The following is a 12,577-nucleotide window of genomic DNA, read 5'->3' as shown; positions in this document are numbered from 1 at the left end:
AACAATGGGCAAGATTACACGCAAGTGGGGGGCCGGGAAAATGAAGTGGCGCTGTGCAGGGCCGCAGCCAAGGACAGCAGCGAGCAAGGTGGTAGTCATGGAGACAGGTGTGCGAGGTAGCAGAGTGCTGAATGATTGCCATGAGGATGACTATGTAACATGGTAGTCATGGAGACAGGTGTGTCTGGCCCTCAAGGAGAAACCAAGAGAGAACGTGAGCTGCGAGGAGTGGTGGTTTACTCACTGTGGCCGCTGGTGTAGTGCTGCAGTTTGTCTGTGTATTCTGAATCACCCCTCTCGAAGCCACGCCTCCTGGGGAAAAGACAAAGAACTCTAGCTCCGGTTCAAAGAGAGGGAGCGGGGAGGGGGGGGACGGGATTCAGATGCCCCCAGGTCTACCTACGCTGAAAATAAATCAGCTAAGACCAGTCTTAGAAGGCGGGGAATCGTTTTGGCTTTTTGCTCCGCTGAGAAGAAGCATCCATACCTGATGTTGTGTGGCACTAACATATGTTCCCCTTTCTGTCCCAGTGCACAACAGCTTTTCAGCCACATTACCTGCTTGAAATATCTGAGTTTGTGTAAAAAGAAAGAAAAAGGAAAGCTTTTTCTTTATCCAAGTTATTTTTGACAGCTTTCTACATTGCTATATTCTTTTTTCCTTTTCAACAGCAGACTGTGATTACAAGCTAGTAGTAGTTAGAAGTAGTTAGAAGTATGCTATATAGGTGGTAGGAATGGGTGATATTTTACCGTTCACGATATACCGTCAAAAAATTCCCCACGGTAAGAATTTGTCATCTCGCGGTAAAAACGATAAATTCCCATTGATGACGTTTTTGTGTAAAGCTGATTTATGGTTCTGTGTTAAATCCACGCACAACGTACGGGAAGGAAGGAAGGAAGGAAGGAAGGAAGGAAGGAAGGAAGGAAGGAAGGAAGGAAGGAAGGAAGGAAGGAAGGAAGGAAGGAAGGAAGGAAGGAAGGAAGGAAGGAAGGAAGGAAGGAAGGAAGGAACGGAGAAAAGAGGAAGGGAAGAAGGAAGGAGAGAGCAGGAGGAAGGAAGGAAGGAAGGAAGGAAGGAAGGAAGGAAGGAAGGAAGGAAGGAAGGAAGGAAGGAAGGAAGGAAGGAAGGAAGGAAGGAAGGAAGGAAGGAAGGAAGGAAGGAAGGAAAGGGGAGAAGGAAGGGAGAAAACAAGGAAAGGAGGAAGGAAGGGAGAAAAGAGGAAGGGAAGAAGGAAGGAGAGAGCAGGAGGAAAGAAGGAAGGAGGGACGGAAATGAGCCTGAAAGAAAGAAAGAAAGAAAGAAAGAAAGAAAGAAAGAAAGAAAGAAAGAAAGAAAGAAAGAAAGAAAGAAAGAAAGAAAGAAAGAAAGAAAGAAAGAAAGAAATGAGCCAGAAAGAAAGAAAGAAAAAAGGATAAATTCCCGTTGATGACGTTTTTGTGTAACAAACATGACAGATCTGAGAGCGAGATAGATTTATAGTTAAAAATGTGGAGTTGAATTGGTATTTTTTTTATCGTCATTTTTATCGATATCGAGATAAATGCCAGAAATTATCGTGATACATTTTTTAGTCCATACCGCCCATCCCTAATAGGTGGTCAAAATGTTGAACAGATCCATTGCGGTTTCAATGTCATTAAAAAAAATGCAACTTTTTTTCCCATTGACATATTTTAATATCCCATGCTACATTAATTACATGATGCTACACGTTGCCTTATTATTTTACCGATTGTAAAATCAGAAAAAGTAGGCATGAGTATCTGAGGGCAGGCAAACAGAACTGCATATTTTTTTCTTTCATTCTATGTCTCTTCCAGCACAGAACAAGGCCTAAAATATGTTATTATGTCACCATAATACAAGACTGTGTCTTTTGCAGACATGACGTTGGCAAAATCTGTTGTAATAATACAAATGTGTTCCAAAAAATTGGCTCTTCCATTCTTCCATGACTCCAAATACCACACAAGTACAGAAGTACACTTTTAATATGAGTGGCCCTGGTGAGAACTGAAATGCTAGCCTTAGGTTATAAACGTTTGATGCCCATTTAGCTGAAGGATCCACAGGGCTTTAATTTTAGAGATGCTGACTTTCATATACTTTTTTGCTGCTGAACGACTGGAATTTATTAAGAATTAATATATCCGAGCCAAGATGGGCTTTTTTCTTTTCTTTTTCTTTTTTTTATCTCTACAAAGCATATTTATGAAGCCAGCAGGCCATATGTAACCTCATTTAATGAAACACAAAGAGGTAAAAGGAAGCGTCTTCATTTCCCAGACTAGTTCATATGTTGTATGGGCGAGTGGTTTTATAAAAAACTGTGACAGGACTGACTCACCGGTTACAGACAATGATGATGACGACCACAGCAATGAGGAAAACCAACCCTGCAGCCGCCGAACCGATGATGAGAGGCAATTTCTCCTGAATGCTTGTGTTGTACTCCTCTATAAAAAGAAGAAACAGATACATAAATAATGCCTTGTACAACATACACACACTTGCACACAAACACGCAGAGGCTCAAGCTGAAACATATGGGCGAGCATCTGAGCCGGTGCATATGGAGGGAGCAATGGGTGACAGACAGACATAAGGCTGGGTGGACCACTGAGCATCTTGGCATCTTTACTGGCTGCACGGCCCATTTTACAAGCCACACTGAATGAGCTCAGATGCCACAGACATGGACAAATCATCTGGCAGAAAGTGTGTGTATAAAGTGAGGAGGGAAAGCACATTTGGGTGAGACCCAGACTTATCAGATAGCCAAGAACGAGGAACCGACTACTGAATGGGCACACAGAGTCAGAGCCTGATTATGCCACTGAATGATACACATCGATTTAGCAGGATATGCTGGTCAGTGACGGTGGTGCGATAGATAGACGACATAAATGACTTATAATCAGAGGTGGACAGAGTACTCGACCCCAGTACTTGAGTAAGAGTACAAATACTACTGGTCAAAATTTATTCCGTTACAAGTAAAAGTAGCTCAGTCAAAATATTACTCGAGTAAGAGTAGAAAAGTACTTGCTTTTAAAGGTACTTAAGTATCCAAAAGTAAATGCTTTTAAATTTACTTTAAGTAAAAGTAAGAGTAAGAGTAAATTTCTTATTTTCCACATCAGTAAATTACTATATTTTTTAATTTTAATTTAATTTTAATTTAATTTAATTTTTTAATTTTGTCTGTGGTTTGTCTGTACCCTCGTTTTTTACTCGGTCAAACTCAAACATTGAGTTAAGATACGGCCAAGGATTTTGTGAAAGTCCCTGCTCCGAGTCCGGCTCATTATCAGACTCAGACGACTCAGCGGATTGTCTTTCTTCTCCTGACGCTGGCGTAGCCGTTGTTGCGGCTATGTCTTGATAAACGCAGGCTACTTTGGCGGTATCGTTTTGAGGAGGCTTGACGTATTTCCGCTTTACGTACATCCCAGTGGAGAGCGTGCACTGTGATAGGTCTCCTCCTTTGACAAAAACAGCTTGTGTCCAATAGGATTTTAGGGAAGGAGAAAAAATAGCAGACCTGAAAGTAACGAGTACTTTTCAGCCTTCCTAGAAATTTACTCGAGTAAAAGTAAAAATATTTGTGTTGGAAATGTATTCAAGTAAGAGTAATAAGTACCAAAGAAATCTAATACTCAAGTAAAGTACAAATCCTCTGGATATGTACTTAAGTACAGTACTCAAGTAAATTTACTCCGTTACTGTCCACCACTGCTTATAATACGATACGCGGTATGTATGACAAGATCACGCTATTAAGCCACAATCACAGCCTCGAGAATGACAAATGTTTTGTACTTTAATTAAATGAAGGGTTCAGATACTATTTAATTTGGACTTTGAACAAAACCCCATTTTCTTTTGAGATAGTCTTGTAAAAGTACAGTGACTGAACAACTTTTACTTTCCAGGTGGGATTTCTTTTTACTTTCTTTTTCCCACTTTAACTTCCAAGTATGTCTATAATTTGTAAGGCTGTATTCCACACCAAAGAGCGTTGTTAACTTCAAAACATATCACTGGCAGTCTTCCTGTGGTGTAAAACATCTTTTGTGTCACAGAAAAATTGAAAGCAGTTAGCTTCATGCCATATATCTGCTGCTGATGGAATATTTGCAGTTATGAGCTAGTTTGTTGTAGCGTCCCTGTCGGGATCTGTGCGTGTGGCAGCACCGGGGATGTTCAAATGAGAGTTGGGGCTAATGATGGCCCTGGGCACTGCAGGCTCACGGAAATGAGATGTTCAGAGGGGAAAAACCCAGGCCCAGCTCTAACATAAACCCACTTGACTGATGTTTACCGAATGTTCCATCTTTCTCCAGTTGTGTTAAAGTAGACAAGAAAACTTCAACATGATCCTCGACTAATGGCATGTAGTGGAAAATTGCAAAAAACCCCTTCTTTGGCAGGATTTTTTTTCCTCAAAAGGAACATTCGAGTAAGACATAAAAGAACGAAATCATGAGAGATGAGTTTGAATACTTTTTACTTAATAGAATATGTAACCATTGCTAATGCTGAAAAATTATGAAAATAAGAATATGATAGCAAGCGTATCTGGCTTTTGAGTACTCAGGAGTGTTTACCACACCACATGCCTCCTGGTTCCTGCAGCTGTCTGGATCCGTACTGGACTACACGGTGTGTCTGAAAGCCATGCATGAAAGGTGATAAGAACAATGCGTGCTCTGGTGCACATGGGCCCAATTCTCACCCTCCGTCATGGTCTGGAAGTACAGTTTGCCACTGTAGCGTCCGAAGCCAGCCACGGTGCGGGCCCGGACCTGGAACACATAGATGTTTCCTGACTTGAGTCCACGGATGACCGCTGTGTTGGTCTGGCTTCTGACGGTGGTGGAGTTGTATTCTGATTGGTCCTGGAAGCAGAGAGACAGCAGTCCGGAGGGATTCGTAATTACAATGCAACTGCAAAGGGTAACAATTATGAAATTCCACGTGAACACATTAAATGATTTAGTTAAATATGAATGTATGTTCTGGGAATGTGACCGCTTACAAAATTATTGGAAATCAATTCACTGCCTCACACAACTAATCCTGGACAAAACATTTGATTTAAGCAGCAGTTTATATTTATTAAATGACACATATAATTTACAACTACATAACAAAAAATTCACGATATTAATTTTGATAACTTACTTTGCAAAAAAATGTATACTTTTATTTTGGAAGAACGATTCCCCTCCATCTTTTAAGACTTTCATTGACCAAATTACAGCATTTCTACCATTAGAAAAGCTAACATGGGAAAAATATAACCGTGGCCATCTTTTTCAAGAATTTTGGTTCCCATTATTTTCTGGCTTAGAGCTTCATTCATTGTAAACTTCATCATACGCTGATTGCTGTTTTATTGTTGTCATTTACTTTATGTAACCTATGTATCTGTAGGTATTTGAGTTTTGATGCCCCTACTGTTACTCTTTTTTCGCTTGTGTGCACAAAAGAAAATTGTATAGACCTACTGTTATTTAGGATGTTTGTGATTGCCTTTCTTTTGTGAAATAAAAAGATATTGAAAAAAAAAAAAATGAATGTAGACATCCTTTTTTTTTAATACCTGAAATAACAGAATCACAGAAAGAAAGAACAAAGTAAATTCCATAAAACTAATTTGAATAACTTTTGATAAAGTAGGCCGAAGATGTCTCTTAAGAGGGTAGACTTGGTGGCAGTTTCAGGTCAGACAGCTCTTCTGAGTCATGCCCAGAGTCATGATCAGAGCTGTGTTTCTCTGCCATGCGTCTGTAATGCTGACAGGGTTGAGAGGAGACACTGAGACTTTTTAAGCTTCTTCCTTCAATACACATCTCAACACACTCTTCTGAGCCACAGCAGGGTTCAAGACAATTGTTTTGACAGCTCTCTCTACTCAGTGAAGGGAATTAAAATAAAAAAAATGGAGCACCTCAGCATGTTCACAAAGGTAGACAAACGCTCTGCACATGGGCTCCCGCGCACAAGCGCTGCCGTGTGTTGTTGCGTCTGTGAACAACCGAACGTTTCTAAGCGATCAATGAGCTTGAATAAACACACATTCGTGACTGCGAGAGTTGTTCAGAGAAAGTATACTGATTTGAAGGAGCTTGCCCCTTAGAAAACTATTTTTAAAACAGTCGGCGTACCATTGTTTCAACCACAAGACTCTGCGCATCAATCCCCAGCGGCCCCTACTGCAGGGCAGAGTGTGGTTTCCTCTCCCTGTGACTGACCGTGATTGTAATTGGATGCGAATAAGCAGAGGTTCTAAGCGATGTTCAGAAGCTCCTTGCCTCTGAGGATCTGCTGCTATCCAAACAAGCGTGAGGAAACTCTAAATTTAAAACGTACAACCGAAGAAAGAGATAGTTTTCACCATTGATGCGTGGTTTATTTTTTGCCTGATAGAGAAAAAAAGGAAATAGATATGCCTTTAAGGATGAGCGAGGAGACTAAATATGTCCGTGTGTTTGGATGAATGAGTGCATATTGTACCTTTTCATAAAACTGTAACTCATAGTCCAGGATGACTCCGTTGGGCTGGTCTGGCTGGGACCAGGAGAGGGTGATGCTGTCCACAGTACGGCTGACCTGGTGCATTATAGAGACAGTGGAAGGAGCTGTGGAGAGACAAAAGCAGTGAATCTATGAAGCAAATCAATTACAAGCAACTTCAAAAGTCATGCTCAGAGAATTTTACTGGCACTTTAATCTCACAGGCCAAACACTGGATTCGGCAAAGGTGTAAGGCCATAAAACTCTGCAGTCTATAATATCCTGTAGTCTCCTGTAAGAGCCACGGCTAGACATGTAAGACAGGCTGGCAAGTCACAACACACTTCCTAAAACCACAGAAGCGGCCTCATGGGACTTCCCAATATCAACTGTGACTTTGATGAGATTAATTTATGCTTGTCATGTTGTTGATAACAGACCACCGTGTGCAAATAAATCATTTGAAAAACACCAGACCACCATGTAATTCTTGACAGAAAGTCCATTTCCTCACATGCGTTAGCTACGCAAACAACGTCAATCTTCAAAGCCACAAAAATGCTACAAAACATCCCTTTTGTGCTGTTGTTTAAGTCCATCCAAATCTATCTGGCGTCTGTTTCGTAGTCTTCTAGATGACATCATACAAAGCATCATACATTATGTTGCAATGTTTTTTGCCTGGTGCAAATGGTTTCACATCACTGCAATGGCCCTAAAAATAAAGTTTATGGTTAAGATGATAATTGAAGCATATGCAAAATTAAAGTCAAGCAAGCATACGTTTCTAAGAGTGTCAAAACTGTTTTCATTTCAGCAGTAAATAATCTACTGGTTGTTCTGAAATAAATATGAAAGTCTGCTGTATGGTAGCTACCTGCACTCGTATGGAGCCAAATCAAGGCCAAAAGTTTTGCTAATTTGAAAATAAAATTTGAACCAGTATCAGATCTTTTTTTCAGTTTCAGAACTTTTTATTTCAGTTTCAAATCTTTTTTTCAGTTTCAGATCTTTTTTTTCAGTTTCACTTCTGTTTTTTTCAGTTTCAAATCTTTTTTTTCAGTTTCAAATTTTTTTTTCAGTTTCAGACTTTTGGCCCCGATCTGGTGTGGCATCAACTGAGAGGGGCGTGGCATCATGAGTGACAGCATACCAGAGAAGGCGGGGGACGTTCCTCAGTCATGTTGCCTTCAGGAAACGTAGGTTGCAGAAGTTATCAGTAGAAGTATGATTCAACACTGTATATACACCATATTCACGTGATTGGCAGTGGAAAAAACTGATACTAGTGACACATTTCTGTTTAAAAAGCTGAAAACGTGTCACTAATATCAGTTTTTTCCACTGCCAATCACGTGAATATAGTGTATATACAGTGTTGAATCATACTTCTACTGATAACTTCGGCAACCTCCGTTTCCTGAAGGCAACATGACTGAGTAACGTCCCCCGCCTTCTCTGTTCTGCTGTCACTCATGATGCCACGCCCCTCTCAGTTGATGCCACGCCAGATCGGGGCCAAAAGTCTGAAACTGAAAAAAAAATTGAAACTGAAAAAAAAAGATGTGAAACTGAAAAAAAAAGATCTGAAACTGAAAAAAATATTTGAAACTGAAATAAAAAGTTCTGAAACTGAAAAAAAGATCTGATACTGAAAAAAAAATATTTGAAACTGTAAAAAAGAATTTTCAGGTTCAAATTTTATTTTCAAATTAGCAAAACTTTTGGCCTTGATTTGGCTCCATACACTCGTGCCACATTTGTCCATCATGTAAGATCGGTGTCAGTTTTGCTGCGAGTAGCCTATGTTGTATTGGCACAGCGAATGAGTTCAGTGGCTGAGAACTCCCCAAAAACTGGTTTAGGTCAAAAGAAGGTCCACATTTGAGACAGCTGCCGCCCAAAACGACTGGATGCTCCAACAAGTAAAACAAGAATTAACACTGGAAAGGCTTTTCCAGGGGCTGAAAAGGGACGCCATGGTGGCTGTATTTCTGTTGGACACGTAATTGTTCTTTTATCTCGTGTCCACATGTGACATATGGGTCAGGTGTTTTGACACCTTTTCACTCAGAAACATGAGGGAAGCCCTTGCTCAGCCCTGGCTTGAAGATTGGTTATCTGCAGATGTGACCTGCCTGGTAGGTCAGGTTTTTTTTTCAGCGAGGAACATAAAAATGTGAGAGAGACTGGGTACGTAAGTTTGTGTTCAAGCGCTGTGGAGGTTTAATTCTAAAAGAGTGGCTTTTGATGGCGGTTAGAAGAAAGAAACTGAGCCTTTTGGTATTGCCGACTCCACATTTAGGAAGAAATTAGCTGCAAAATGTCCTGGACAAAAATAAATCAACAAAAACAAGCATGTGAATTACTTCAAATGTAATGAAGAACAATTACGCTTTTAGTTCATTATATGTGGGTCAAGTGAACCGAAAACACTTGACCTGCCTTTGAATTTTGATTTCTTTATTCTTTGTTTAAAAACTAAAATAAAACAAAAAGAACAAGACTCTGTAATATCCTAAACGACTTTATGCATCATGGGTGGTCTCATATAGTCTTACATAGCCCCGTGACCTTAAATATTGCCAGGGTCAGGGGCGGGGGGGTTGGGGGGGGGGGCGTGATCACCTCAAGTTGTCCAGCAACCATTGTGATTAGTTCGGGTGCCGTAGGTCAGCGTAAAGCTAAGAGAAGCTGAGGATAAAAAGCTCTGGGAACTGGGAAGCTTGGCAAGGCCTGCAGGCCTTAGTGTCTGGGCCTGTGTGTGTGTGTGTGTGTGTGTGTGTGTGTGTGTGTGCGCGCGTGCATGCGTGTGTGAGTGAGTGAGTGAGTGAGGGTGAAAGGGTAGGGTGGGCTGAGGTGTCAAAGAAGGAGGGGGGCTGGCCAAGATTTATGTACACCGAGCCCTCATCTGTTTTAGGCCGGCGCTAAACACACACACAGCCCTCGGCCAGCAAAACGGTGGCTCCCCTGAGTCCCAGCAATAAAGTCAGAAGTCTCTCCCTCGGCACGCTTTCTCTGTGGAAAATCCATTGACTGGAAAACTACAACTGCCACGCCTCTATAATATAGGACTCTGAGGTTGCTGGAGTGTTGTCTATACATGTCACGTATAAATCACTTATCTGCAATGCAAGGTAAACACCTTCCTACAAGAACAGTCCTGGAAGGAGGAAACTAGAGTCATGTAAGTGACAATGACTTTGTCACTTTCTGCTTTATTGACTTATCATGGCAAAGTGTCCCACGTCCTCTTGCAGGAACAAAAGCCGTCATGTGACACAACAAATTACGATTTCTCACATAAAAAGTGGCGGGCGAAGAACTGAGTGTTTTTTATGTGCCGCTGCCAGAAGATAATAAATTGGGGTTCTGTATTTCATGTCAGTGAAGCACTCTCAGCACGACGGCCTGTGACTCTGCGGCAAAGGTACTTCGTGGTCCTATCCTGGAGCCAGAGGTGCCGTCATGTTTACAGTAGTATCCAGGCAGGACACAAGCCTCAAGATGGCAGCCTAATAAGACAAACAGCTACTCCAAAGGGAACTCACGAGTATCCCATTACGGATGTGCATTTATTCAGGACTGCCACATGGCCTTTTTCCTGCATAGCATTTCCATTAAACACACGGAGCAGCCATGCCTAGTAACCTGATATGGGGCTGGAGAAACAAAGGCAGCTCATGTATTCATGTACCGAGGATGGACACATGCCAGTGTGAAAAGCTGTCGGAGGAGAACGCTGCGGTTTCCTTTTGTTGGAAGACAACTTTTCAGACAGGCAGAGTGGCAGTCGCCATGTCTGGCCTCAAGAAACCGATAAGGGGTGGTGCAAGTGAAAACAAACGGAGATTAAATTAGACGAAGACATGACTGTTTGAGGTAAAATCGACGCGAAGTGTTGAAACATTAGTCTTGTAGAGGAAAATATGGAGATGTTTTGAATATAAATCCAGCTGTGCTGTGTATTTTGAGTCCGTTCGGTACATTTCGGGCTAAGCTGACGTTCAACCAATTGACTATGGAATGTGGTGGTATGCCAAGTTGCCAATGTTTCAGCGCAGCAGGGCTTACAGCACGGATCCACATATGAAAACCATTTTCGTAAGTCATTTATGTGCTCCAAATCCACAAGTCTCCATTGTACTCCAAATCTTCAAGTGTACCTAGACTCTTTTTTTCCACAGTTAATCTATAATTTCAAGGGGTGAGTAAATATTCGGTTTCCATCATGTAAACATGTCACCAAGTTATGCCACTAAATACACGTTACCCTCCTTTCAAGTCGTTTACTTTGTTGTTATAATAATTATTTCTAAATCATGGGGATTGCACCCCATTAAAGGACAAGTAGAAATTAAAAGCAAGGATGTGAGGGAATGCCTCTGTTATTTACATAAAAGAAGCAAATTCTGTGTCACGTAAGATGATTTCTTTTTCAGTCAGAAATCATCACTTTCACTGGGTGCTTTACTCGCAGGTTCTCTCTCAGTGAATGCTCTATTCATGTTCTTAAAACTAATGAACCGTTTACAATGACAAGGACAGGGATTGTAAGTTCATATAATTAAATTAGATGGCTGACTTGGAAAGAAAAATAGTGGAGTATTTTATGAGTTCCCCATATACCACAGAAAAGTGAGAGCACGGACCGAGGAGCGCTACCGTTAACCAGAGCAGATGCTTAAGTTACAGCAATGTATCTTTTATCCAAACAAGAGCTTAATAAGTACAAGTATATTGGACTTAAAAAAAAAAAAGTTACATTCTTAACATACTTTGAGGTTTTAGAAGTTTTCTTTACTGTATGGAATATGAAAAATTTAAACAACGCTAATCAGAGTGACGACCAAATCAAATAACGAAGGTACTGGAGCATGAATGGAGTATCCAGTTGCTTAATTGTGAGAGGATCGACATCCCCAGCTGTTGTAAGCGAATTAAGTTTCAGGTCCCACGTTATTGCTTAGCCTTGGATCTGACAGTGTGGACCGTGCTCCAGGTCCGTTCTGGAGGGACTTCAAGACTTCAAGAACACACAAAGGCCCTGTTTTGCTCAGCATCTCTAATAGATGTCTTACTGCTGGGACTGAACACCTATTAACGTCTCTAGTCAATTAAATATGGGGTTGTCATATATATTTCTGTTCATTAAAATCCAAGTCTATTAAACAGACTATAATAACCTTTTAGGTATTGTATGTCTCAGCAATCTTATTACACTTATTTACAGAGCTTTTCCAGTCTCTTTGAAGATCCTCGCAACTTCTACTGCTTGGCCTCCATTAATAAGCGCAGCTCTGACCATGATGGGCATCTTTATTAAGCAAAGCTGATGAAGTGAAACCACCATGGATGACTGGCGGCAGAATAAGTTCTTGATTTAATGGAAAGGAAACACACACACACTGCAAAAACTTCTAAGAATGGAGGTTCTAAAGCAGGGATCGGCAACCCGCGGCTCCAGAGCCGCATGCGACTCTCTAGCGCCGCCCTAGTGGCTCCTGGAGCTTTTTCAAAAATGTTTGACCTTTTTTTTCTTCTTTTTTTTCTTCTTTTTTTTCTTTTTTCCCCCCTTTTTCTTTTTTTCTTTTTTTCCTTTTTTTCTCTTTTTCTTCCTTTTCCTTTCCTTTTTATTCTCGACATTTCGACTTTTTTCTCGACATTTTGACTTTTTTGTTGACATTATACTTGAACATTAATCTCGACATTTCGACTTTTTTCTCAAAATTTTGACTTTTTTCTCAACATTTCGACTTTTTTCTTGAGATTGTACTTCAACATTAATCTCGACATTTCTACTTTTTTCTCGACATTTCGACTTTTTTCTCGACATTTCGACTTATTTCTCAACATTTCGACTTTTTTCTCAACATTTCGACTTTATTCACAAAATGTTGACTTTTTTCTCAACATTTTCGACTTATTTCTCAACATTTCGACTTTTTTCTCAACATTTCGACTTTATTCACAAAATGTTTACTTTTTTCTCAACATTTTCGACTTTTTTCTCAACATTTCGACTTTTTTCTCAACATTTCAACTTTT

The 12,577-nt window shown here is 40.6% G+C and overlaps 1 protein-coding gene across 4 annotated transcripts in view; it reads right to left on the bottom strand.

The window, feature by feature from the left end:
- Nucleotides 1-12,577, bottom strand: part of ephb2b (eph receptor B2b) — a 149,868-nt gene that overhangs the window by 21,747 nt on the left and 115,544 nt on the right. For 2 of the 4 annotated variants that reach the window (XM_061726942.1, XM_061726944.1), the window contains exons 6-9: nt 6,530-6,654; nt 4,746-4,908; nt 2,355-2,463; nt 245-312 (exon numbers count right to left, since the gene is read on the bottom strand). In XM_061726942.1, coding sequence (XP_061582926.1) covers nt 245-312; nt 2,355-2,463; nt 4,746-4,908; nt 6,530-6,654 — 465 coding nt within the window. The remainder of the gene's footprint in view (nt 1-244; nt 313-2,354; nt 2,464-4,745; nt 4,909-6,529; nt 6,655-12,577) is intronic. The other 2 variants (XM_061726943.1, XM_061726945.1) reach the window with 1 other exon arrangement.

Source organism: Cololabis saira, chromosome 8, assembly GCF_033807715.1.
Source record: "Cololabis saira isolate AMF1-May2022 chromosome 8, fColSai1.1, whole genome shotgun sequence".
Classification (NCBI taxonomy): Eukaryota; Metazoa; Chordata; class Actinopteri; order Beloniformes; family Belonidae; genus Cololabis; species Cololabis saira.
Note: the sequence above shows the minus strand (reverse complement) of the source record. Positions and strands in the feature narration are given on the sequence as shown.